The 25,224-nt window shown below is 34.5% G+C and overlaps 2 protein-coding genes and 1 pseudogene across 2 annotated transcripts in view; all 3 read left to right on the forward strand.

Moving 5' to 3' along the window:
* Positions 1-9,900, forward strand: part of LOC110024424 (formamidase-like) — a 13,927-nt gene extending 4,027 nt beyond the window's left edge. Inside the window, exons 4-7 of the mRNA XM_020724386.1 lie at positions 2,021-2,256; positions 3,623-3,974; positions 7,498-7,588; positions 9,823-9,900. Coding sequence (XP_020580045.1) covers positions 2,021-2,256; positions 3,623-3,974; positions 7,498-7,588; positions 9,823-9,848 — 705 coding nt within the window. The 3' untranslated portion in view covers positions 9,849-9,900. The remainder of the gene's footprint in view (positions 1-2,020; positions 2,257-3,622; positions 3,975-7,497; positions 7,589-9,822) is intronic.
* Positions 9,868-18,165, forward strand: LOC110024423 (formamidase-like). Its single transcript, XM_020724385.1, has 6 exons — positions 9,868-10,101; positions 10,808-11,045; positions 11,144-11,334; positions 14,874-15,109; positions 17,228-17,579; positions 17,886-18,165. The coding sequence occupies exons 1-6, from the start codon at positions 9,883-9,885 to the stop codon at positions 18,009-18,011; spliced, it is 1,362 nt and encodes a 453-aa protein (XP_020580044.1). The 5' UTR covers positions 9,868-9,882; the 3' UTR covers positions 18,012-18,165.
* Positions 18,166-20,674: 2,509 nt separating this feature from the next.
* Positions 20,675-25,224, forward strand: part of LOC110024425 — a 10,893-nt pseudogene continuing 6,343 nt past the window's right edge.

Here is a 25,224-nt window from a genome sequence, read left to right on the forward strand (position 1 = left end):
TTACTACTAAAATTACATTCCATGTATTCAGTTTTAGTTCTACTTAAACGAAGGCCTTTAGACTCCAATGTAGACCTCCATAATTCAAGTTTTTCCTGGGCTTTTTCTCTCGTTTTATCCACGAGAAGAATATCATCAGCAAAAAGCATACACCAAGGTACATCCTCTTGTAGATGTCCAGTAAGACTATCCATAACTAAAGCAAAAAGATATGGGCTTAAAGCCGATCTCTGATGTAATCCAACAGAAATAGGAAAATATTTTGTCAAGCCTCCTTCAGTTTGAACACAAGTAACAGCTCTAGTATACATATCTTTAATGACTTGAATATAAGTCATATCAACACATTTCTTCTCGAGAACTGTCCAAATGATATCTCTTGGAACTTTATCGTAAGCTTTTCCTAAATCAATAAAAATCAAATGTAGATTCTCCTTATTATCTCTAAACTTCTCCATCAAACCTCTCAATAAATGTATAGCTTCCATAGTAGTCCTGCCCGACATAAATCCAAATTGATTATGAGAAATTTTTGTGATGCGTCTTAACCTATGTTCAATTACCCTCTCACATAATTTTAAAGTATTACACATCAACTTAATTTCACTATAATTTGTACACTCTCTTGCATCCTCTTTATTCTTAAAAATGGGGATCAAAATACTCTACCTCCACTCCTCAGGCATCTTTTTAGTTTTTAAAATAATATTAAAGAGTTTAGTAAGCCAAGAAACTCCCAAATCTCCCAAATATTTCCACACTTCAATTGGGATATCATCAGGTCCTACAGACTTTCCACCCTTGGTTTTCTTTAAAGCCTCCTCAACTTCTTTTTTGCTAATGCGACGGTAAAAATGAAACGTTTTATTATTATTCACAATATTAAAATCACTGTGGTCGATTGTATTTTCAGAAACTTCATTAAAAAGTTTATCAAAGTAACTCACCCACCTATGTTGAATATCTTTTTCTAAGAAAAGTACTTTTTGATTTTCATCTTTAATACACTTTACTTGAATTAAATCTTTACTTTTCTTTTCTCTTTGTTTGACTAGTTTATACATATATTTTTCACCCTCCTTAGTATCTAATCTATTATAAAAATCATTAAAAGCAGAATTTTTAGCGTCACAGATTGTTCATTTAGACTTCATGCGGGCCGTTTGATATTTTTTTCAGTTCTCTAAACTTTTACATTTAAACCAATTTTTATAACATAATTTCTTATATATTATCTTTTCTTGCACATTATTATTCCACCACCAACTATTTTTATTTGTAAATACTTTTTCTTTTGATTCTCCAAACACATCTTTTGCTACTTGTTTAATAATATTTGTTACTTTATCCCACATAACATTTGCTTCTTCATGAATATCCCAAATTTTAAAATCTTGAATTTTACTCATAAAAATAATTTTAGTGGATAACTTAGATGAGAAAAAATGAGTGTTATGTTGTTTCACCCTTTCCTCTTATCTATATCTTGCTTCCACGCTTTATATAATTCTCCTATTTTAATTGACTTCATCATAATTCTTGGATCTCTTTTGGGACAATAATATACTTCATGTTGTGTTAATTGGTATTATAGTTTAGTCTTATTTCGCAGCTGATAAATTGACCACCAAACTAGCAACATGAGATCACAAGTATCCATTTTTTGTGCTTCTTTCATTCAAGTCTTATGCATTTTTAGTAGATTTTCTACCTTCATTAGCTCCACAGTTATCCCATGTCACTAGTTTAAAGGAGTTGAAACAAATAATGAGAACAGTGCTTCATTATGCTGACACAATGACATTGATTTTAAAATAAAAAAAAACTAAATTTATACATTTCCATCATCATGAAACTTTCTGTATGCAAAACTTTATCTGACCAGACTTCTTCGTATCAAAGTAATCATACTATTGCAAAATTTTAAATTTACAATTTCATTTGAAAGCCTTAAAAAAGATGCATTATTCGAATCAAATTGAATATCATGCATACATTTCATTATTCCTTTGAGTTTCAGATTAACGAAGGAACAGCTGAATGGGAAAGAATTGCAAATGAGGCTGCAAGAACAATCCCAGGAAGGGAAAATGGAGGAAATTGTGACATCAAGAATCTAAGTAGAGGTTCAAAAATATATCTTCCAGTTTTTGTGGAAGGCGCAAACCTCAGTTCAGGTGACATGCACTTCTCTCAAGGTGATGGTGAAGTTTCATTTTGTGGAGCAATAGAGATGGGTGGTTTCCTAGAGCTCAAGTAAGTATAGTGCCCCTTGATTAAATATAGATAATGCATTTTCCCCATCTAAATCATCACAAATTATTCGTGTTCTCCTATTGAGATGCTTGCAATCATTGGGCAACAAAACCTTTCACTTTTTAATCTTTGGTTACTAATGTATCCAAAATCATGTTGAGATCTACAAAAACAATTATTTTCCTCTCTAACAAATAATACTTACGAACTATTCATAGTAGGAATCTACAAAAACTAATATTTTCATTACTATTAGGATATTCTCTTTTATATATTTTTTTTTCTCTTGCCTATATATAGGCATATGTATGCATGTACTAAAAATATAATTCAATAAAGATTTGTCTCTGACTCAACTGAACAAAGTATAGATAAGCAATTCAAAGCCCAGTTCTAATAAGAACTAATAACTAGCCCATACAATGATTTGATCAATGTGCTCATAGGTGCCAACGATTAGGAAGGAGGTCAAGGACATCATTCACACCAGCGGTGTAAACAAATCGAGCCAATCCCAAGTTATTCTTGATTTGAGCTTGAGCTTGATTAATTAATCAAATTTGACTTTAAATCTATAAATTTTAGCTGGCTTATGGGCCTGCTCATTTATTATGAAAAAAAATGTAAAAATGATTATAATTGAATCAATAAAAAATTATAAAAAGAATGAATAGTTGGAAAAAAATAAGAAATAATAATCAAATGAGATATAATTTTAGATATTTTTATTAGTTTAATAAAACTATTAAATTTCATAATCTTCTAAGTACATATTAAAATTCTCATTTTAAACAAACTGATTCATGAATTGATGAGTTTGGATCAAACTCGTCTTATTAACTCATCAAACTCTCACTAAATGAATCATGAGCCGAACTCAATTCAACTTGACTTCCTAATTACTCTCCTAATTGAAACAGAATTAAGAAATTCATGTAAAGTGTAATATAGCCTTTGCACATTTTATTTTTAGCCATGTTAAGATTTGAAGAAAATGTTACATCCCGACAACCGCATGGATTGCATCACTCCACCGAACGCATAGTGTGGTGCGATCCGCACCGTCATACCTATACCGATTTACCAAATGTAATATTTTCTCCAAAATTTGGTCCTTTAAATTTTTATTTCTTTGGCACTGTTCTTTTCCCTCAAAAGGCGGATAATTACATACAGAGTACAAGAAACATTGTTATTTACAAATCTAACATCTAGGTGAATTTTTGAACTGCGAAATCCATGCATTTATACGTGAGAGGATCAAACCATTTATCATGACCTTTGATATTTGAATGAGAATTTGAAAAAAAAGATGAAAGAGGGTGCTTGATTTGTAAATAGTAATGTTTGGGTGCCCTAATTGCAGGTGCGAGATCATAAGGGGCGGGATGAAGGAATACCTATCCCCAATGGGGCCAACCGCGCTGCACGTGAATCCGATCTTCGAGATCGGCCCAGTGGAGCCTCGATTCTCCGAATGGTTGGTGTTCGAGGGCATCAGCGTGGACGAGAGCGGACGGCAGCATTTCATGGACGCCACAGTGGCCTACAAGCGCGCCGTGCTGAACGCCATTGATTACATCTCCAAGTTCGGCTATTCGAAGGAGCAGGCTTATCTCCTCCTCTCTTGCTGTCCCTGTGAGGGCCGTATCTCCGGCATCGTTCACATTCCCAATGCCGTCGCCACCATTGCTATCCCTGTCTCCATTTTCGACCAGGTATGTCCTTCACCTCCTGCCTCTTTCGAGTCTTGTGTTTAGTGCACGCCTGGCGCCGAATTTCTATGGATTAGAAAAAAAATTAGTTTTGGTGTTTATATGTCAATGCATAGGAATTGGGTGGTAGGTATCTCCCCAGAAAAAAAGGGGAAATTTATATGGATACCACACAATTCTTATGTATTTATATGTCTGACGCCTAAACAATTTGATATTTACACTTATAAAATATTGGTTTCATAAATATATACATGAAAGTGTATTTAATTTTAAAAAAAGATTTTGATGAAATTATTTTTGATGTGATGTTAATGGTTATAGTTGTATGCATGTAATTATGTAAACCAGTTTTAAATTAAAAAAAAAACAAATAGCTATGAAAAAACTGTTTACCACTATACAATTAAAAAAATACGCATGAAGCCTTTTTTTTTTTGTTGTTTTGGTTAATAAAATGATTTTAAAAAACAAATTTAACTATTTTTATATAGAAAATTAAAAATAAAAAAAAGATTTTGATGTCAGATTATTATATTTAGAAAGATATCATAATAACAAATTATTTCGTGCCTGAATATTCACGAGGGTAGAGCAATAATTTAACTTCTTAGTATTGGATGAAGATACAATACACTCATAGATAAACGAAAAGTAAATAAGAAGGATATATCTGTTTTTTACGTGGAAAATCCTGAAGAGGGGAAAAAAATTGTAGACCCTAGCCCAATTGAAATAATCTACTATGTGATTGTAAGTGCATAGGTACACTCTTCTCTTGAATTAGAAAAGATGGGGTTATAATGTTGATGTTCAACAACAATCCAGTAATAATAATTGTAATGAGCCACAAAAGGTCATAGTCGATTCCAATGAAGACAATAAACGACCATGGGTGTTATAGAAGATATTTATAGTGTCAACATGTTGCAGATGTTATAGTTGAAAGTCGTGGTAGTAGTTAATTTTATAGGTTATACATGACTGTGCTTTATGATTTTTTGTTGGCCACATAACGGGGGGAGGGGCATAGTAAAAAGCTACAGGAGCTGTGAGCCACATAGGTCGTAGTCGATTGCATAGGCAGTGGTGATGAGCTACGATAACATCTGTAGACCACAGAGGTTGGAGTTGGGAGTTATGTGAGTTATAGATTAAATAGGCCATACTTGGTCATATTAATCATAGTGTTGAGCTGCAATTACGCCAGTAGACTGCATAAGCTGTAGTTACGAGTTACTTGAGCTGTGGACCACGTAGGTTGTAGTTGCTCATGTAGGTCGTAGTGGTGGGTTGTAATATATACGTAGGTCATAAAGGCTAGAGCTAAGAGTTACATGAGTTGTAGGACGTAGTTGGTCATCTAGATCATAATGGTGAGTTGCAATAACTCCATAAGCCATAAAGCCTAAAGTTGAGAGCGACATAGAGTTATAGGGCATAGTTGATTACATAAGTTATAGTAGTGAGTTGTGATAACATTTGTAGGTCACACAGGTCAGAGTTAGGAGCTGCAACAACATCTATAGGCTACAAAGGTCGGAGTTGAGAGTTGCATAAGTTGTGAAACACGTAGGTCGTGATTAATTGCCTATAACTGCCGTACTCAGAATAGAATGATCTCTGAACTCTTGAAGTTCTGTCGTCATAACTCCCCACTACGACTGACAACCCATGTGATTCACTGCAACTGCAGCCTCTTACCATGACATTGGTGACATCACTATAGCTCCTCACTACGGTTCATAACTACGACCTACGTGATCACATAGGTACTAGTTATAAGCTATAATAACATCTGTTGGTCACAGAGACCGTATTGGAATGCTATGTGAGCTGTGAGTTACATATGTCGTAGTTGGTCACATAGACCGTAGTGAGGAGCTGTAGTGATGTCACCAATGTCATGGTAAGAGGTTGCAGTTGCAGTGGATCACATGGGTTGTAAGCCGAAGTTGGGAGTTGTGATGACAGAACTTCAGGAGTTCAGAGTTCATTATAATATGAGTACGGTGGTTGTAGGCAATTACTGCAAGGGTTACATCTTATTCGAGGTGTGTTAGTACATAGTCTTTAAGGTGCATCACTATCTCTTCTTCGGGGTGCGTCATTATTCCTCAACGTGCGTCGGGATTCTGTAGTGTGCGTCTTGATTCTGTAAGGGGTTTCATCGCAACGTGCAAGGGGTGATCGATAATGGTCGATAGCGGCTGACAGTTGCAGAAGGAGGAAGCCTTCTCCAGGTCTTCTATCTAGAACGACATTGAAATCCAGCTCCTTGAACCAGCTCTAGAGCTTGGTTTGTCATAGTACTCAAGGTGTGTTAGTACATTGTCTTTGGGGTGTGCCATTGTTCTGTATGTAACGCATGTCGGGATTTTGCAGTGTATATCGTGATTGCGCAAGGGGTTTTGTTGCAACGTGCAAGGGGTGATCGATGGTAGTTGACTGTGGCAATCCTATATCTTGAAATCTTTCTAATTTCCAAATATATTTATTTTTATAGGGGCATTTATATGCATGCCACCCAAATCTTATTTATTTATATATTTATCATTAAAATTTTATTTTTTATATTTTATGCCACACGATGTATCATGTCTAAAATGTTAGTACTTTAACATAAAAAACAAACATCTTTATTTATTTTTCTTTAATCTTGTTCATTTTTTGATTTTAAGTAAAATATTTTTGACATGTTGAAAACAAAATTAAATTGTTTATATTTTAACTGTTTTTAAAACAAAACTTTCTTCTCCCTATGGAAGTTACTTTTGTATTCTTCCACTTTATCAGCTAAATTATCCCATTGATTTATACTAGTAGTAATTTTCAAGCAGGGTAACATTCTTTTTTGCATTTGATGGAAGACTGAGGGTATGTTTGGGGTGACTGCAGCTTTTTAAAAAGACGATTGTAAAATGATGGTGGGAAAAATAACTTCTTAGAAAATTACAGTGTGAATTATAAATATATCTATATTACAAAAAATTAGACAACATATTTTGTTACAGTCATCATACTTTAATGTGTCAAGTTGAAAAAAATAGCTTCTTGTCGCAAGAATTTCTAGAAAGCAACAATAAGATAGTTTCCCAAATAATACTATGATGACGGTCTGAAATGAAAAGCATACAAAATCCTTTCCTAAACATACTATCACTATATCAACCTCCCTTATGGTAATTGTAATGTAATATTATATTGTAGTGATTTTCTTTTTTTAAAAGAATTTAATTTTAATGGACCTCTTAATTTGGGAAAATACTTGCGTACATAAGATGTACGCAGCTCTGCGTACATCAGGGGTTATTCATGGGGTACAATGGGGTTATATCTAGGTTATACCCTCTTGTAACCTCCGATATAACCCGGATATAACTCCCCTGTACCCCCAAAATAACCTCTGATGTACGCAGCGCTGAGTACATCTTATGTACGCAAATATTTCTCTTTTACTCCTATTTACAATTTACTCAGATGAATTTATTTTTTTACTAATTATGCTCATGCCATCCGTACACAGGATATACGGCCAAAAGATAGGAAGTTGGTGGGGCCCAGAATTCTGAAGAAGCTGCCAGATGTCATCCGATGTTGGTATGATGGGAACTCGGGTAGGTTCCCATCACTCCGAACCTGAGCAAAATAAGTATTAATTTTGGATTCTGAATAGTTTAATTAAAATATAACATTATGAATTTAATTTATTTAGGTATTTACATACTTACCACCCAAATTCTATATATCCACATATCTAATACTTAAAATTTTCTTTTTATGTTTATACCACCTAAATCTTTTATAAAATACACCTTTTTATGCATGGGAAAGGTAATATCTGCGTAAAAAGTGAAGTTTATGTTAGATTTGAAATAAATAAGGATTAGTGGTATGTGTATAAATCTTCCAATTTTACATACTTATCATACAATTCCGATGTATTTGAATGTTACTAAATCTTGTAGTCGAACGCTATGAATAACTTCGGAGAAGTCTTTCTTCTCAAGTGAAACTCGACTAAATAAAAAGTGAAGATAATTAACTTGAGAATTGAGGACAGCGAGATCTAGACCCAAGTGAAGTTGAGAAGTTTTGACGACCACTTCCTGCATAAGAGCGACGATCCTAGACAAATGATAGTAAGAACTTAACAAGATTATCTAAATTATTTTGTATTTTAGTTACATCATAAAGAAATAGTAAATAAGATCATACAAAGAACAAAGTTTCTTGTAAAAAACAATGAAATTTACTGAGAACAGTAGCCTGCGAGGAGAGTTCACCATCAAGTCAACTAATTATACAGTTGAATAAATAATAGATGATAATTATGTTGAGTTGACATTTTTTTAGGCTACTCCTTGATGTGAGCCAAAATGAGCCTCTACGGAAACTCAGCAGACGTAGCCAAAGCGCCCGCAAGATGATTCCATGTAAGAGAGCCAAGAGGCCCTAGATAGACGAACATTCAACATGCATTGAAATCCATCACCCATGTATTAATTAATGAATTCGTGGGAACAACTGAATCCATCCAACAACCAAACTCATCCAAGAAAAAAGATATCCCAATAGAACTTTCTCATAACAACCCTCCTAAAAGTAGAATGTCAATGATGAACATTTATGATAAATAGTTGCCAAAGCAATGCATTATCAAATTTATATTAATTACATGCCTCATGCCATAAAAAAGATAAGGACGATAAAAGACCCCTCCAATTTTGTGCATAATAAATTCTTTATTTGCAATGCACAAGTTAAGCCTTTTATAAATATGAGTGAACATTGTAACAAAACTTCTAAAAGAAATAATGACTTTCATCTCCTTCTAGCTCTCTTCCGTTGATACAACCTTTCCTTGAGATTCCAATCCTCCAATAAAATTGAGATCCAATATATTTATACCTCACAAGGTAGAAAAAAAATAGATTTTTATCTATATAATTTTAATAATTGCATAAAAAATACAAAATTATAGTGCAATACAAATTGCATGTAGGTAATGTTGTTGGGGCCTGGTCATGCCCGAATTTGTCTATTATCTTGTCTTTATTCAAAATAAATTGCCACGCTCATTTAATCCATGTTACATGATGCTAAAGTTGTTTATAAAATGTTAATAAAAAAGGGGGTATTTTGCATACATATCACTCAATTCCTATGTATTTACATATCTAAAGCCTAAAATTTTATTTTATGCATTAATGCCACCCAAATCTTTCACAACACTTGAAAAATATCATCATTTTAACTTTTAACAAAATAAAATACACCGCTTCATGCATGAATAGTGGTATGCATGTAAAAATTGAAGTTTAGATGTTAAATATATAAATACATAAGATTAGGAATCTACGTGGTATGTATGTAAATCTTTCATAAAAAAAAAAATAATGAACTAAGATAATAGGGGCACCATTTACATACATATCATCCAATTCATACGTTTTTTACATATCCAGCACCTAAATTTCAATTTTTTTTTTACATTAATACCACCAAAATCTTTTATATCACATCAAAAGCATCATATTTAAACTTTTTAAAAGTGAAATGCTTATTTTAACGCGTAGCCAGGTTGAAATATATGTAAATATTACACTTTAGGTGTAAGATATGTAAATACAAAGGAAATGAGTGATACACATGTAAATCTTCCAAGATAGTAATACCAGAACGAGGCGTGACCACTCCTCCACGAGGCTAAGCGACAATAATGATCATCTTTTCCTGCATGACCATTCAATTCAGAATCATGACTATACAACAAAATAAAATCCAAAGTCTTCAGTTCACCATTTGATGTCATCTCAAAATCATCCATACCTTGATGTTGAAATTGCAGAATTCAGTGATCATATAACCATATAAGGCTGCCTGCCGAGCTCCTCAACAGAGCGCAGTGATGGCTCCTCTAAGCCCACGATTGGTGGTGCCGATCGACATCAAGAAGAAGCCATGGGAGCAGAAGCACCCTCTCCACAACCGTTGGCATCCTCACATACCGGCAGTTGCGGAGGTGACCGAGGGAGAGGTATTTAGGGTCGAGATGATGGACTGGTCCGGCGGAAGTGTTGCAGATAATGATTCTGCTATGGACATCAAATCCATCGACCTCGCCATTGTAAGTACTCAGTCCCTGCAAAAAAAACACCAGAGTATTTATGTTGTATAGTGTTCTCAATTCTGTATGTAGATGCAAAATATGCCTGGAGAACTCGGGCATTCTTCACTCAGTTTTGGAATGATAAGATGTAAGTGGAAAATTATTAGTTTATATTGACTCTGATTTCTAGTATAATTCATGTAAGAAAGCAAGTTGGATAGGTTGAAGAGTTCAATGGAGTTGGTCATTTAGGGTTTGAGAAATAAACTTCAACGGAGAAACTATTTTTGGGATGGTTGGATAGTTTTTTTTGTCTGGTTTGAGTTTCAGACCGCAACTATATTTATGTTTGGGACATTATTTTCTTGTTGCTTTCTATAATTTTTTATGGTAGAAAATTACTTTTTTCAATCTGACATTTTAAAATACAATGACTGTATGAAAACTACTATCTAATTTTTTTGTATATATATATATATAATTATTACTGTATTTTTTTAAGAAGTTATTTTCTTCATCACACTTTAAAATCCTGAACCCAAATAGAATATTGTTATAAAAGAAAATTAAAGTCTAGAGCAATAATGATTGAAAACCAAATGAGCCCCAAGAAACCATCCAGGGGTTTTCATGGCGACTGACCACTTTGTTTGAACTCAAGAAATAAATGGTGGAACAGTGATAATTGATATACTACCTAAAGAGAGCATAAAATTTGGCGCAGACACATTATCTGAGTGGACCTATAAGAGTTTTAGACAAAGGAGGAGCCCCAGCAAAGCCAGGTGATCTTCTAGCGGTCGAAATCTGTAACTTGGGTCCTCTTCCTGGAGATGAATGGGGTTACACAGCAAGTTACGACAGAGAAAACGGAGGTGGGTTTTTGACGGACCACTTCCCCAGTGCCACAAAAGCTGTCTGGTATTTTGAAGGAATATACGCATACTCTCCACATATACCAGGCGTGTCTTTGTAAAACATTGTTTTTCTACAGAATAGCTAAAAGTTTTTTTGATAGAAGTGGAGACTAATGCAAATAAATTTGCATTATGCAAAACAGGTGTTCGCTTTCCAGGTTTAACTCACCCAGGAGTAATTGGGACGGCACCATCCATCGAACTTCTCAATATTTGGAACGAAAGGGAGAAGAAGTTGGTTGAAGATGGCCCCAATTCTCTTAAGATATGTGAAGTTGTGCACCAGAGGCCACTGGCTTCCCTACCAACAACCAAAAGTTGCCTCCTTGGAATGGTAAGAAGAAAAAATTTTAACATGATTCTGAGATCGCTTGAATATCACAAAAAAAACATGTTTAATTAATCTGATTATTTTTACCTTTTTTTTCGCAGCTTCACTGTTAAGCTTGACTAAATCTTACAATGGAGCTACTGTCATATCTTAGGTACCATATGATTAAAATTAAAAATTTGTACCAATAAAAAAATTATTAACTATTGGCATAGTTGTAACTATGGGTGATCAAATCATTAAAAGGTGTGAAAGTTTTAGATATCTCCAGCTTATTGTTCAAAGTGATAGTGATAGTGATATAGATGGGATAGTGATATAGATGGGGATGTTATTAGTAGAATTCAGATTAGTTGGTTGAATTCGAGGAATGCACAGGCCTATTGTGTGATGGAAAAGTACTACTTGGACATAAAGGAAAATTTTATTATAAGATGGTAGTCAAATCTGCAATGCTTTATGACACAGAATGTTGGCCTTTAAAAAAAAAACATAAAACAAAATTAAGTGTTGCTAAGATGAGAATGCTGAGGTGGATGAGTGGCTTGACACTTAGAGATAAAATGCGAAACGAATCTATACGTGAAAGGTTTGGTGTAGCTCCAATGACAGACAAGATTAGAAAGAGTCGTCTTAGATGGTTCAGTCAAATTAAAATTGAGCTTCTGATGATTTGATTAGTAGATAGTTGTTTTAGATTCGACTTATGTTAAGAAAGGCTAAGGTAGACCTAAAAAGAAATGGGCATATTGTATAAATAATGGTCTTAATCTATTAGAACTAAAGAAAAATATGACACTCAATAGGACAATGTAGAAAAAAGATTCATATAGCCGACCCCATTTAGTGGGATAAAGACTTGTTTTTAGAAAATACATAAAAAGGGGCCACTTGGGATCACTTTTGTTTTTTGTTTTTTCTTTTTGTTTTGCTTATGATTTGAGTTATTTTCAAAAGCACTCAAAAATATTTTTTAAAATATTTCGAGTGTTTTTAACATAAAGCTCTTTTATTTTCAAAACCAAAAAATAAAAATATGAAAAAAACGTGCTAAACAAACATGTTTTCAAAATAAATAAAAAATAAAAACAAAAAATAAAAGTGATCTCAAACAAGCCTAGATAATGATAAATTAGGATGAATACAAGAATTATGTAACAAGTAGAAAAGCAAACTGATTAGAGAACGTTAGTTCAAAGATGAGCATAGCAGAAAAAAGCCAAAATGCAACATATTGAAGCCAACTTTATATGTGATAATTTTATCCAGAATCCAGGAAAATATAAAGAACATAAAATAGAGTAGGTAAAGAGAAAAACTTCAATTTCCAATGAGTCAAAAAATCTCAAATAAACATCGAAAATTCAGCTTACACAATTTGTATATGAAAATAGATAATCTGGGAAATGGACGTTGTATGGGGCCACTGAAAAATATCATGACAACAGTTGTTGACTGAATTTGGATTAGCTTGCAGCAGTAAGATCTATATTATCAGAGATGCCTAACTCTTTTTGCGATAAGAATCAAGAGTAATGCTTCACTCCACAAAAAAAAAAAAGAAAAAGAATGACATTTAACAACTTAAAACCTTGTTTCTTGCACCTATAGTATATAAAATTAAAATGGATATAAGGGCCATTATTTTTTATTGGCCCAAATAAGCTATAGGCACAAGAAACAAAATTTTGGTATTTTAAGCTTGGGTTTCAATGGGGAATGAAATATTACAGGTTAGATAAAATACTCCCAAAAAAGCTTGAATGGGATGATAACCTCATTTTATAGTTTCCATTGAAGTAAATAATTATTAAATTACTAAATTTTAACCTAGTACAAAATTTTCTGTTTACTTGAATATTAATTTGAATGAAATGATTGTTTTCCTTTTAATCTCTTAGGATTAAGTCTTCTCAAACTTATTTTTCTCCTATAAACTCCCAGAAAAATCAAAGCACAATAGAAAAACCAAAATTAATAATATAAAGTGATAGTTGCTTTACCATCTCTCTGTTCGTAGAAATCATGTTCGTAGAAACATTAACATTGAAAACTGCATAACACACTCCAATTTTTTATCCAAAATTATTTGAACCATTTATCTACCAAATAATCCCTTTATTCTTTAATTTTTTTACTTAAGATTTCCTAATTAAAATGATATAGTTTGCAAATCTACAAATTCCATCAAGGAACTATGATCTTAGAAAGACAAAAATGTCATCTATGAGCTATCATTGCCAAGTGAAGATATGCCCTCTGTATTTAACTGCTCAAACATGCAGCAAAAGAAGTCTGCATTCAAAACATGCCGCAAAACACCGTTAGCCAAATCCCAACAAATTGGAAATAAGACTACGGAATTAATGTAAGGGAACATTATGGCTTTGCTATTTAGAATTTAAATTGAGAAGAAAGAAAGTTGGTAACTTGCTGACACAAAGATTAAGTAACGGAAAAAGGAAGTATTGACTAAAGGCTGCATACCCACACTTTAAACTAAAGTTTGCATGGTAAGAAAAAAAAAATTATATGCTATCTCAAAGTTTTTCACCAAGATGCTAAAACTATCTATGCAGCCAAATCTCTATTACATCTTCGTTGGAACCAATGGTAAATTTGCAAAAAATGTGACCCTACAGTCAAATAAGTATGACTTATGGATTCAACACCAACAGCTAGCACTAGATACCAAATAGAGAGTTATGTCCACAAAAGACTTTTAGAATCTTGATTATACATATTTTTATCAGTATTTCCATAACTGCTGGTTTGATATACTGTTATTATTTTATTATGGATTTTCTATTGCATCTTTCTTGGTTCAGACTAGCCATAAGGGGGTTGTCAATACGGTTTCTGGAGAGGTTTGATGTGCATATTCCTACATTTGCATTGGGGCTTGTTTAACTGTCCTGAACCCATAATCTACAGATAAATATCAAGGCAACCTAATCACCCACTTATTGTTGAAAGGAGAACTGAGTAAAAATTAAGTCCCATCTCAATTATGCCATTTCTATTACACCTGTTATCTCTCACTTCTACATGTTTTAAAATTCTCTAAATTTCCTAATTTTGTCATTATTCTTGAACTTCTTTTCTCCTACATCTTCATATCTAGTAAATATATACTTGTTAGTGTCAATTAAAATACCGTCTCATCCACTTGAGACATTTTTTTGATAGCCAGTATCTATATCTATATATATATATATATATATATATATAGAAATATATGTATGTATGTATATGTATACATATACATACATAGATACATATACATACATAGATACATATACATACATGCATGCATACATACATATATACATACATATACATACATACATACATACATATGTATATAATAGTACGAAAGCTGAATCATGCAATTTCCTGTATGTGGCAACCATAAGCGACTAGACTTGTCATATGATGTGAATAAGTATCTGGGCTCTGTTTGGTTGCCATGCATTAACAAAATCATATTAGAACACAAGGCGAGATCAAATTACGAAGTTCCTTATTCCTATAAATTGTAGATTAATGAAGGAACACCTGAATGGGAGAAGATTGCAAGTGAGGCTGCAAGAACTATCCCTGGAAGGGAAAATGGAGGAAATTGTGACATAAAAAATCTAAGTACTGGATCAAAAATATACCTTCCAGTTTTTGTGGAAGGTGCCAACTTCAGTACAGGCGACATGCATTTCTCTCAAGGTGATGGTGAAATTTCACTTTGTGGAGCAATAGAGATGAGCGGATTCCTAGAACTCAAGTAAGTAAAATCCTCTTGATTTGCTGAAGATAATATTTTTTTTCCTGCATTTATCTTCAAATTTGACATAAAACAATAAAGTAAACCATAGGTGAATGAAGAACATTTAATATGAATACTATTGAGAAAGTAAATCTTGAAATCTGTACCACTTGACAATCATCATACAATAGAGATAATTTTTTCTTTTATTTTTTCGCAAAACCAAGATGTTTCCCAAAACATAATTTCTTAGACAAACTATAGAGTCGACCTTTAAAATATATATTTAAGGACTGGTTGGACAAGCCAAATTGTCTAATTCAAGCCAAGGCCCAACACTTGATATGGATTAGATACAGATTATTTTAGCAAACCTGGGTGCTCCAACAAAGAAGCAAAATTTATCTGGACTATTTCTCTATGAAACGAAAGACAGGGTATCTCCCAATGCCCCCAACCCTCACTGCTTCTTGTCACATTGGGTGATAGGAAGACAGTAAAATTTACATGGTCATTTTCTCTTTAGCCTCTATAACCTAGCCACAAACGTCAAGTAGTACTTTATTTACAAACAAAGTTTAAGTAACTCCCCCTTTACAAAGTCATCCCATTAATAAAAGAAATAGATTGTATTTGTATATTATCAGATTACATTTGATCCACAGCTTTATGTAAAAATGTCATATTCCTAATTTGGTTAGGGCCATTGCTTCACACCAAGAAATAAAGACTTCCCTAAATCTTTGTGGAAAGCTCATGACCATCAAGGACTATCATTTCTAACCAAGAATAAAGAAAGATGAGAAAGTTTGCAGTTTCCTTTAACTTCAATTAATGTTTGTCAAAGAAGAACGAAAGTAAGACTTTCTCACTCTGTACTCTATTAGTTTCAGTGATCAATCTTGGTGAGGAAAAGTATAAAGTTGGTCAGAACCAACAAATGACTTTCCATGAAAAAAGAGTGGCCTATATTCATAAAATAATTTTTAATTAAATAAAAGGATCTCTCTTTTGACCAAAAAAATAAATTTCATCTTACTCCAATTCCATGAAATTGTCCTTTTATCCGAAAGTGCACCATCAAATTTAAAAACTAACTATGGATATCTAAAAAAAAGGAAAGCAATCAACAAGCACTCTTAAGACAATCATTAATAAGCACGAAATGCATTTTAGAGAACAAAATAACAAAATTCATTTAATGCATTTAATGATTTAATGCATTAAAAGCATTAAAATGCATTTAATGCATTAAAAGCATTAAATGCATTTAATGATTCGAAGATAGATGAAAACACAACCTCTCCTTCACCTTCACATCTTTCCTTGGCAAGTAGGCATTCCATCAAAAAACAGAACCCCGAGGGAAGTACCACGACATAAAATCTTAAAACTAAAATAGTGATCCTCATTGCACATTAACAGGTTTAACTATGCCCACATTGAAAGTTGACTGAGTAAAAAAGTTGGAATTTTGCGTGTCCTAACAGGTCTTAACCATTTACCATTTGTCAAGCTTTTTGGTGTAACGGTTGGAGTTTTATCAAAAACTCTAAAATTAAGTATGCTTGTGCTCTAGAACTCCTAGGATGGGCCACCATTGGAAGTTACATTGGGGCTAATAGGATAAAGAAGATTATATCTTGATGGATGAGAGTTTGGGCTGTTACAAATTGTATTAGAGCATTAAACTAGTATGACGATTGAAATATTTGCCTGGTGAATGATTCTTGGTTAAGAATACTATAATGAGAGCGCCGGTTACATAAGTGAAGAAAATTGTGAAACCGCTCGAGTAAAACGAAGTTGAACTCTTAAACCACAATAATTCCGCAGAATCTTCGGCGGTTTCACTCTTGATGAATGGGATGAAATCCTCCAAACCTAGAGAGTAAAGAAAGGGGGCAAGAAAGCCCTCTTCACAGTAAGAACATTAGAAGAACACATATTTTACAATTGATATTAGCATTCCTTGCAATTTCCAAGGGCATTTTATTCCATATGGACCCAATCTTTTACTAGATTTTAAACTTATTCTTAGGCAACAACAAAAGGCATTCTTGTCTAAGTCAAGACCTAGAATGTCCATTGTCAATTAAACTTCCAAATCCAACATTTGATGATTTTTTCTTCAAGATGCGAGATCATAAAAGGAGGGATGAAGGAATACCTAACCCCAATGGGTCCAACCGAGCTGCACGTGAACCCCATATTCGAGATTGGGCCAGTGGAGCCGCGATTCTCAGAGTGGCTTGTGTTCGAGGGCATCAGCGTAGACGAGAGGGGGGAGCAGCATTTCCTGGACGCCACAGTGGCCTACAAGCGCGCCGTGCTGAACGCCATTGATTACATCTCCAAGTTCGGCTACTCGAAGGAGCAGGCTTACCTCCTTCTCTCCTGCTGCCCCTGTGAAGGCCGCCTCTCCGGCATCGTTGATATTCCCAATGCAGTCGCCACCATTGCTATTCCCACCGCCATTTTCGACCAGGTTTGTTCTTCCCGCTTCCGTAAAAATTGAATAATTTGAAATTAAAAAATATTTACATACCTGCCACTCAATTTCTATGTATTTACACATTTACTATCTGAACTTCAATTACATATGCCATCTTATTTATATAAAAATATATTTATTTTATTTTTTAGAAGTCAAAATATTGATATATTTGATGTAATATGAAATATTTGGATATGTAAGTGTGAAGTTTGTAAATAAAAAAGAATAGAGGGTCTGCATGTAAAAGATTCAGAAAATAATACTAATTTATGGTATTATTATCCAATGAGCGCGCAGGATATTCGGCCAAAAGCTGGAAGGGTGCCGGTGGGACCCAGCGTCGTGAAGAGATTGCCAGATGTCATTCGATGCTCTTACGATGGAGACCTTCCAGTAACTCAGAACCCAAGCAATGCGAAATAAAGCAGGTTATCAACAATTTTGTCATGTTTGATTATGCGGGTGAAATAAGCTGAACTCCACTGTTGTGAATTGATTTCTAAATAGCGCTTTTGTGAAATAGATCAATTGTGAGGGGGGAAAGGAAATGGAACAGAACAGCTGTTATTGTATGGAATCAATACTGAAGCTTCAGTTGGTGGTTGCATTTGAGCAGGGTATTTTAAGTCCCATATCGAGCTGCTATAATTTTTCAGAAAAATAATTAAAAAAATTACTTATTGCTGCTAAAGTTGTTGAAAGCAATTAAAAAACAGTCAGTCAAGCAGAGCTATTTATTTATTCATATCTAAAATAATAAAATAATGAGAAAATTGCCTCTAAAATAACTGTAGGGGCGTTTACATACATACCACCCAATTCCTATTTACTTACATATCTAACACATCATGCTCCGTATGGCCGGGCCAACTCCATTCAGCCCTCACCAGCTTGGCCGCCGGTACTTAGCCGACTGCATTCGGCTGATAACATAGCTCTCCCAAGAGAGTTCTTTAAAAAACATATTAAAGAAAACATTTTGTCCAAGGGAGAATTCGTCACGAAGGAGTAAAGCCAAGCAGCAAGAAAAACTATAACATGAAAAATCGGTCATGACCCTCCTTATCTTTTTTTATTGCATTTATCCTTTTTCTTACTTTGTCAATACGAAGTCACACATAACACTAGGGAACTTGTCTCTCACAAGCAAGTTTCTGAAATTGTGGAAGAAAAAATGGCCTATATTTTGGACCCTACTCGGATTGATAGTTGAATGTTAGGAATGACTTTGGAGAAGCTCTTTTCAAAATATAACTCAGTCAAATAGAGATTGAAGTCAGTTAACCTTGTGGTTTAAGACAATGAGATGTCGGCCCACATAAGTTGATAAAATATAGTGAATACTCCATGTAGGAGAGCTATGACCCTTAGGTGAAGGATAGTTTGAATTTAATGAAACTACTTGAATTTCATTATGATCGAATCATGTTAAAAGTAAATAGTCAATCTAGTCACACAAAATGAAGAGACTCCTTTCACTTATAACTCTTGAAGAACTCTCTTTGTAAGATCAAGTGAAGACCAAGTGATGATTTGGTGACCTATGAGACTACTCCCAATGGTGGGCCAAAATGCCTCAGGTTAGAATCCTGTAAGAGAGCTAAGAACCCCTAGGTAGATAAATAGTCGACACATAAACAACCCACACATTTTTACTTAAATAATTTTTTAACTTGTATTTGAAGAAAAACATGCACTTGTGTTAAATATATAGATAATTTTAACTGCATATTTATCATTGTCCTATTCTTTTTGCATGTCTTTCAAAGGTAAGAGAATCGAAAAACTAAAATATGTACATCTAAAAAGTGCCTGCACCGATCTTAAAGAGATCTGATAAAGAGTAAGGCTTAGGTTGGCCCACTGCCAGGAAATCGTGAAGCCCAACTAACCGAACTAGCAAAGTCTTACAAGCAAGACAACATGGCTAAAACCGAACGAGCCATGATGCAATCAAGAAGATGATCGAATGATCTAAGCGTGAACCAACTGATCAGATAAAAGATTAAGCGTGTCTGAGCTAATCACCAATGGAAAACTTGTCCGACACAATAGCCTCAATATAACCGATCCAAAGAAAGATTTAGTTCCACAAAGTATCTCCAACCATCCTGTAGGAGCTCAGAAAAACTCCTTGCTAAGGATGGAAGGAGGTCAACCAGACAGGGTCAGCCGACTGATTCATTCCTATCAAGCTCAACTAACCAAGCTAATCCTATCGACCCAAAATTAATTAAGCTTAGTCGGTCGAGCTAAAAGAAAGCCGGACGATAAACCGACATTTGAAAAATATCAAAAATATCTTTATACAAACATTTTCTAAACAGGGGCAAAAGTGTAATATCAGAATTATATTTTATCTTCCATAAATAGAATAAATATTTTATGAAGAGGAGAGGAGATTTTTATTGTTCATCACTCTTCACTCCTGTCTCTCCCTCGCTCCCTCCATCACCACTTCGATGTGATTCCTCGAATTCAACAAATATCATTTTAACTTCTATTTTAACTTCTATTTTAACTTCTAAAATGTGAAATATTTCATTTCATGCAAACCTAAGGCGTCAAATATATACAAATTGAAGTTTTAGGCGTTGGATATCTATGTAATCTAATAAAAGTTGAGTGATATGCGTAAATCTTTCATGGCTATATTCGTATGCGTTGTTGTGATTTGAACGACCGGAAAAAAAAAAGAAGGGGGCATTTACATACATACCAATCAATTCCAATGTATTTACAAACAAAACAACAAAATTTTATCATTTACATTTATACCACCAAATTTTTCATATCACATCAATAATACAATCATTTTAACTTAAAAAAAGTGAATTACACATTTTCATGCATAGGTAGCGGTATATACATCACAACTGAAATTTAAACGTTAAATTTGTAAATAAATAAAATTCAAATGGTGAATATGTAAAATTTCTCAAAAACTTATGAGATAAAACATCAACACATCACTAGACGGGACGACTCCTCCGACTCCTCACAAAACTACAAAGCAAGACAGCAATAATGATTATATTTTGCATAAAAAACCAAAATAAAATCCAAAAAACACCCAGTCAGCGCCTCACTATTTGTCATCATCTCAAATCATCCATCATGATATAGATATAACTAGATAAGGCTACCTACCAAGCTCCTCCACAGAGTGCAACGATGGCTCCTCTAAGCCCTAGATTGGTGGTGCCCATCGACCTCAAGAAGAAGCCATGGGAGCAGAAGCACCCTCTCCATAGCCGCTGGCATCCTCACATACCGGCAGTTGCAGAGGTGACAGAGGGAGAGTTATTTAGGGTCGAGATGATGGATTGGTCCGGCGGAAGCGTTGGAGATAATGATTCAGTCATGGACATCAAATCCATCGACCTCACCATTGTAAGTACCCAGTTTCTTTCTGCCAAAAAGCACCAGAGTACTGGTGTTGTCTGGTGTTCTCAATTCTGTATGAAGAACTCTGGCATTCTTCAGTCAGTTCTGAATGATGTAATTGGAACAAAGAAATTCTGATTGTCACGTAAACTAGAACTAATTTCTGGTATGATTCACGAAAAGCAAGGTTGGTGAGTTGAGAAGTTCACTAAGGTAGTAGATGGTCATATCTGATCAGGTATCAGAAATAAACTTCAAAGAAGAGACTACAGGTCTGTTTTGAGACTGTTACGTTTCAAATTGCCATTACAATTCTATTCTACCATTTGAGAAATTAGGGCAATAAACGCAAGAATACACAGAAAACCAAGCAAGAACACAAGGATTTAGCGAGTTTCGGTAACATGCTTATGTCCTTGGGAGCAAGAGCGGTGGTCTTTTTGATTTCAGAAAACAGTATATACCATTAGAGTTACAAATACAACATATATATATATATATATATATATATATATATATAACCCTAGTGTACAATATATAGTTATAAAATTAACCATGTACGGTACCGCCCCTGCACCCCCAACCCACTTAACGAAGCTCCCCCGATTAAACAGATGCTTCCGCTCTACTGTCTGTCCCGCTCCAACATTTGTCGCTTATCTGGTACATGAGCCATACCATCCAGGGCCTTCATGGTGGCTGACCACTTTGTTTGAACTGAAGATAAAATTGAAGGAATATATTAATTGATATGCTACCTAAAGAGTAAAATTTTTTGCAGGGACATTATCTCAGTGGGCCTATAAGAGTTTTAGACAAAGAAGGAACCCCAGCAAGGCCAGGTGATCTTCTAGCAGTAGAAATCTGTAACTTGGGTCCTTTTCCTGGAGATGAATGGGGTTATACTGCAACTTTCGACAGAAAGAGGAGGTGGATTTTTGACGGACCACTTCCCCAACGCAACAAAAGCTATCTGGTATTTTGAAGGAATATACGCATACTCGCCCCAAATACCAGGTGGTCTTTGTAAAACATTGTTCTTCCGCAAAAACAATAGCTGAAAAGAGTGTTGATAGAAGTGGAGATTAATGCAAAGAAATTTGTATTATGCAAAACAGGTGTTCGCTTTCCAGGTTTAACTCACCCAGGAGTAATTGGGACGGCACCATCCATCGAACTTCTCAATATTTGGAACGAAAGGGAGAAGAAGTTGGTTGAAGATGGCCCCAATTCTCTTAAGATATGTGAAGTTGTGCACCAAAGGCCATTGGCTACCCTGCCAATAACCAAAGGTTGTCTCCTTGGAATGGTAAGAAGAAAATTTTTTTAAGATTATTCTGAGATCACTTGAATATAACCTAAAAATTATGCTTAATGGATTCGATTATATTTCCCTTCATCTGTAATTTCAAAAACGCTAGCATTTGCAAGTGCAATATTTCATTGTTGAAGTGTCATAAGGAGATGGATTCTATTACTGGCAGCAAGGTGACTTTTAAAAGCAATTTATAACTTTAATAGCATTTTGAAGGATGAACAGTAAGCACAAGGTAGAATAAAACAATTATTTTCCTTTTTAATCTCTTAAGGCTAGGTCTTCTCCAACTTAATTTTCTCCTATAAACTCATCAAAAAATGAAAGCTCTAGCCTTATCTTGTCATCGTCTTCATTGTGTTATGTATGCTTTTCAATCTTCATTTGCTTTACCAAAGATTCTTTCATTTCTCGCCGCTTCCCTCGCTGAAACATTGCTCAACTTATTTCATTTTTTGTATCTCATTTTTGCTTGAAAGTACATGTTTGTGTGCCAATTAAGCTTTGGAGATTAAATATGAAACATATGGCTATTAATTATTTTCTTATATTTGATTTTTAAAATTCATATTTTTATTGTGTAAGATTTAAACATAAAACTTAGGAGCTTATGGCGCATGAATTGGGGCTTACGACAAACCTCATTATGGATAAAATGCTTCCATCTTTCAAAACACTGATCAATACTAAAAATAACATAATATTTTGACCATGAAAACATCAAACTCCATATACAATTTGCGAAGTCTTCTAAAGTCTGATAACTGAACGTTGTACAAGGCACATGCGTGACAGCACAATAACAGGACCATAATTATTAATAAAGAAGTTGTTGATTTCTGATTACCATCCTCTAACTTTAGAAGCCATGCCCTTGCACACATTAAAAACTGCAATTTGCAAACCTACCAAGTATCTGGATTCAGGTCGGTTGTCATGCACTCAATATTTTCCAAACTTGTCATATGATGTGAATAAGTATCTGGATTTAGTTTGATTTTCATGCATTAACAAAATCAGATTATAACACAAGATTTGATCAAATTATAAAGCTCCTTATTCATGTGAATTGTAGATTAAAGAAGGAACACCTGAATGGGAGAAGACTGCGAGTGAGGCTGCAAGAACAATCCCTGGAAGGGAAAATGGAGGAAATTGCGACATAAAAAATCTAAGTAGAGGATCAAAAATATATCTTCCGGTTTTTGTGGAAGGTGCAAACCTCAGTACAGGCGACATGCACTTCTCTCAAGGTGATGGTGAAATTGCACTTTGTGGAGCAATAGAGATGAGTGGATTCCTAGAACTCAAGCAAGTCTCGTTCCTCTTTATTTAGTAAAGATAATAATTTTTCCTGTATTTATCTAGAAAAATGGCATAGAACAATAAATTGAACCACCGAAAGAAAATAATTGAAATGAGGAACATTTAATATGAATACCATTGAAAAATTATATCTTGAAATTTGTAGCACTTGACAATCATCATGCAATAGGGAGTTTTTTTTTTTTTTTTGACAAAACCTAGTTGCTTTCCAAAACAACATTTTTTTGAGAAAAATATAGGGTTGACCCTTAAAATATATATTTAAGGACTAGTAGGACAAGTCAAATTCCCTGAAACAAGCCAAGGCCCAACGCATGATATGGATTAGATACAGTTTATTTTAGCAAGCCTGGGTGCTCCGTGTTAGAAAACAAGAGAGACAAAAAGTGGCAAGGGTTTCAAAATCATACTCAAAATCTCATTACAAGAGTATATATAGGTACAATCTGGAAAAGATTAAACTACCCTTAATTGGTAAAGTAATAGAAATACAAAACTATATCTAACATCCCCCCTCAAACTCACGATGCATCGAGGAGAATCATCGAGAGTTTGCTAATCAAAAAACAAAAACGTTGAGTGGAATGCGATTTCGTAAACACGTCAGCAAGTTGCATGGAGGAGGAAATATAGGGTAAGGTGATGGTGCCATGCTGAAAATGATGACGAGTGAAATGACAATCAATCTCAATATGTTTGGTGCGCTCATGAAACACTGAGTTGCGGGCAATTTGTATAGCACTTTTGTTATCACAGTACATAGGAGTTGGGCTAGAGAAAGAGACACCCATATCAGCAAGTAACCAACGCAACCAAACAATTTCTGCAGTGGTGGATGCCATGGCACGATACTCAGCTTCGGTAGAAGAGCGAGAGACAACTTCTTGCTTCTTACTCTTCCAAGAAATGAGAGAATCTCCTAGAAAAATACAAAATCCTGTGGTAGACTTACGATTGGTGGAATCACCACCCCAATCAGCATCAGAGTATGCACATAATTCCAATGAGGAAGATGTAGGAAAGAGAAGGCTCTGAAATTGAGTACCCCGAAGATATCGAAGAATGCGAAGAACTGCTGCCCAATGAACTGTAGTAGGAGAAGCGACAAACTGACTGACAACATGTACAACATAAGAAATATCTGGTCTAGTGATGGTAAGATAGACCAAGCTGCCAACAAGTGTACGATACAAAGTGGGATCGGACAAAGGAACGCCATCAGAAGAGTTATAATGAGCATTAAGCTCAAGGGGAGTAGCAGTTGTCCGAGTATCAGATAGACGAGCTTGTTCAAGGATAGTGCCAGTATACTTAGATTGGAAAAGAAGATAACCTCTAGGGGAATGAGCTACTTCAATCCCCAAAAAATATCGAAGAGTACCCAAATCTTTCATCTCAAACTGTTGAGCTAATTGTAATTTCAATTCTGCAATCTCATTATCATCATCGCTAGTGATGATCATATCATCAACATATAGGGAGAGAATGATACGACCATGTGAGGTGGTTTTGAGAAACAAAGCAGTATCATGTGAGCTAGAATGAAAGCCAAGTGATGTAATCACAATGGAGAACTTTTCAAACCAAGCTCTAGGAGCTTGTTTAAGG

Source organism: Phalaenopsis equestris, unplaced genomic scaffold (assembly GCF_001263595.1).
Source record: "Phalaenopsis equestris unplaced genomic scaffold, ASM126359v1 Scaffold000256, whole genome shotgun sequence".
In the NCBI taxonomy this organism is placed as follows: Eukaryota; Viridiplantae; Streptophyta; class Magnoliopsida; order Asparagales; family Orchidaceae; genus Phalaenopsis; species Phalaenopsis equestris.

Coding starts and splice junctions, on each gene's coding strand:
- LOC110024423 (XM_020724385.1), top strand. CDS start 9,883: ATGGCTCCTCTAAGCCCACGATTGGTGGTGCCGATCGACATCAAGAAG. Junction 11,046..11,143: donor ATACTCTCCACATATACCAG/GCGTGTCTTTGT, acceptor TATGCAAAACAG/GTGTTCGCTTTCCAGGTTTA. Junction 11,335..14,873: donor AAAGTTGCCTCCTTGGAATG/GTAAGAAGAAAA, acceptor TATAAATTGTAG/ATTAATGAAGGAACACCTGA.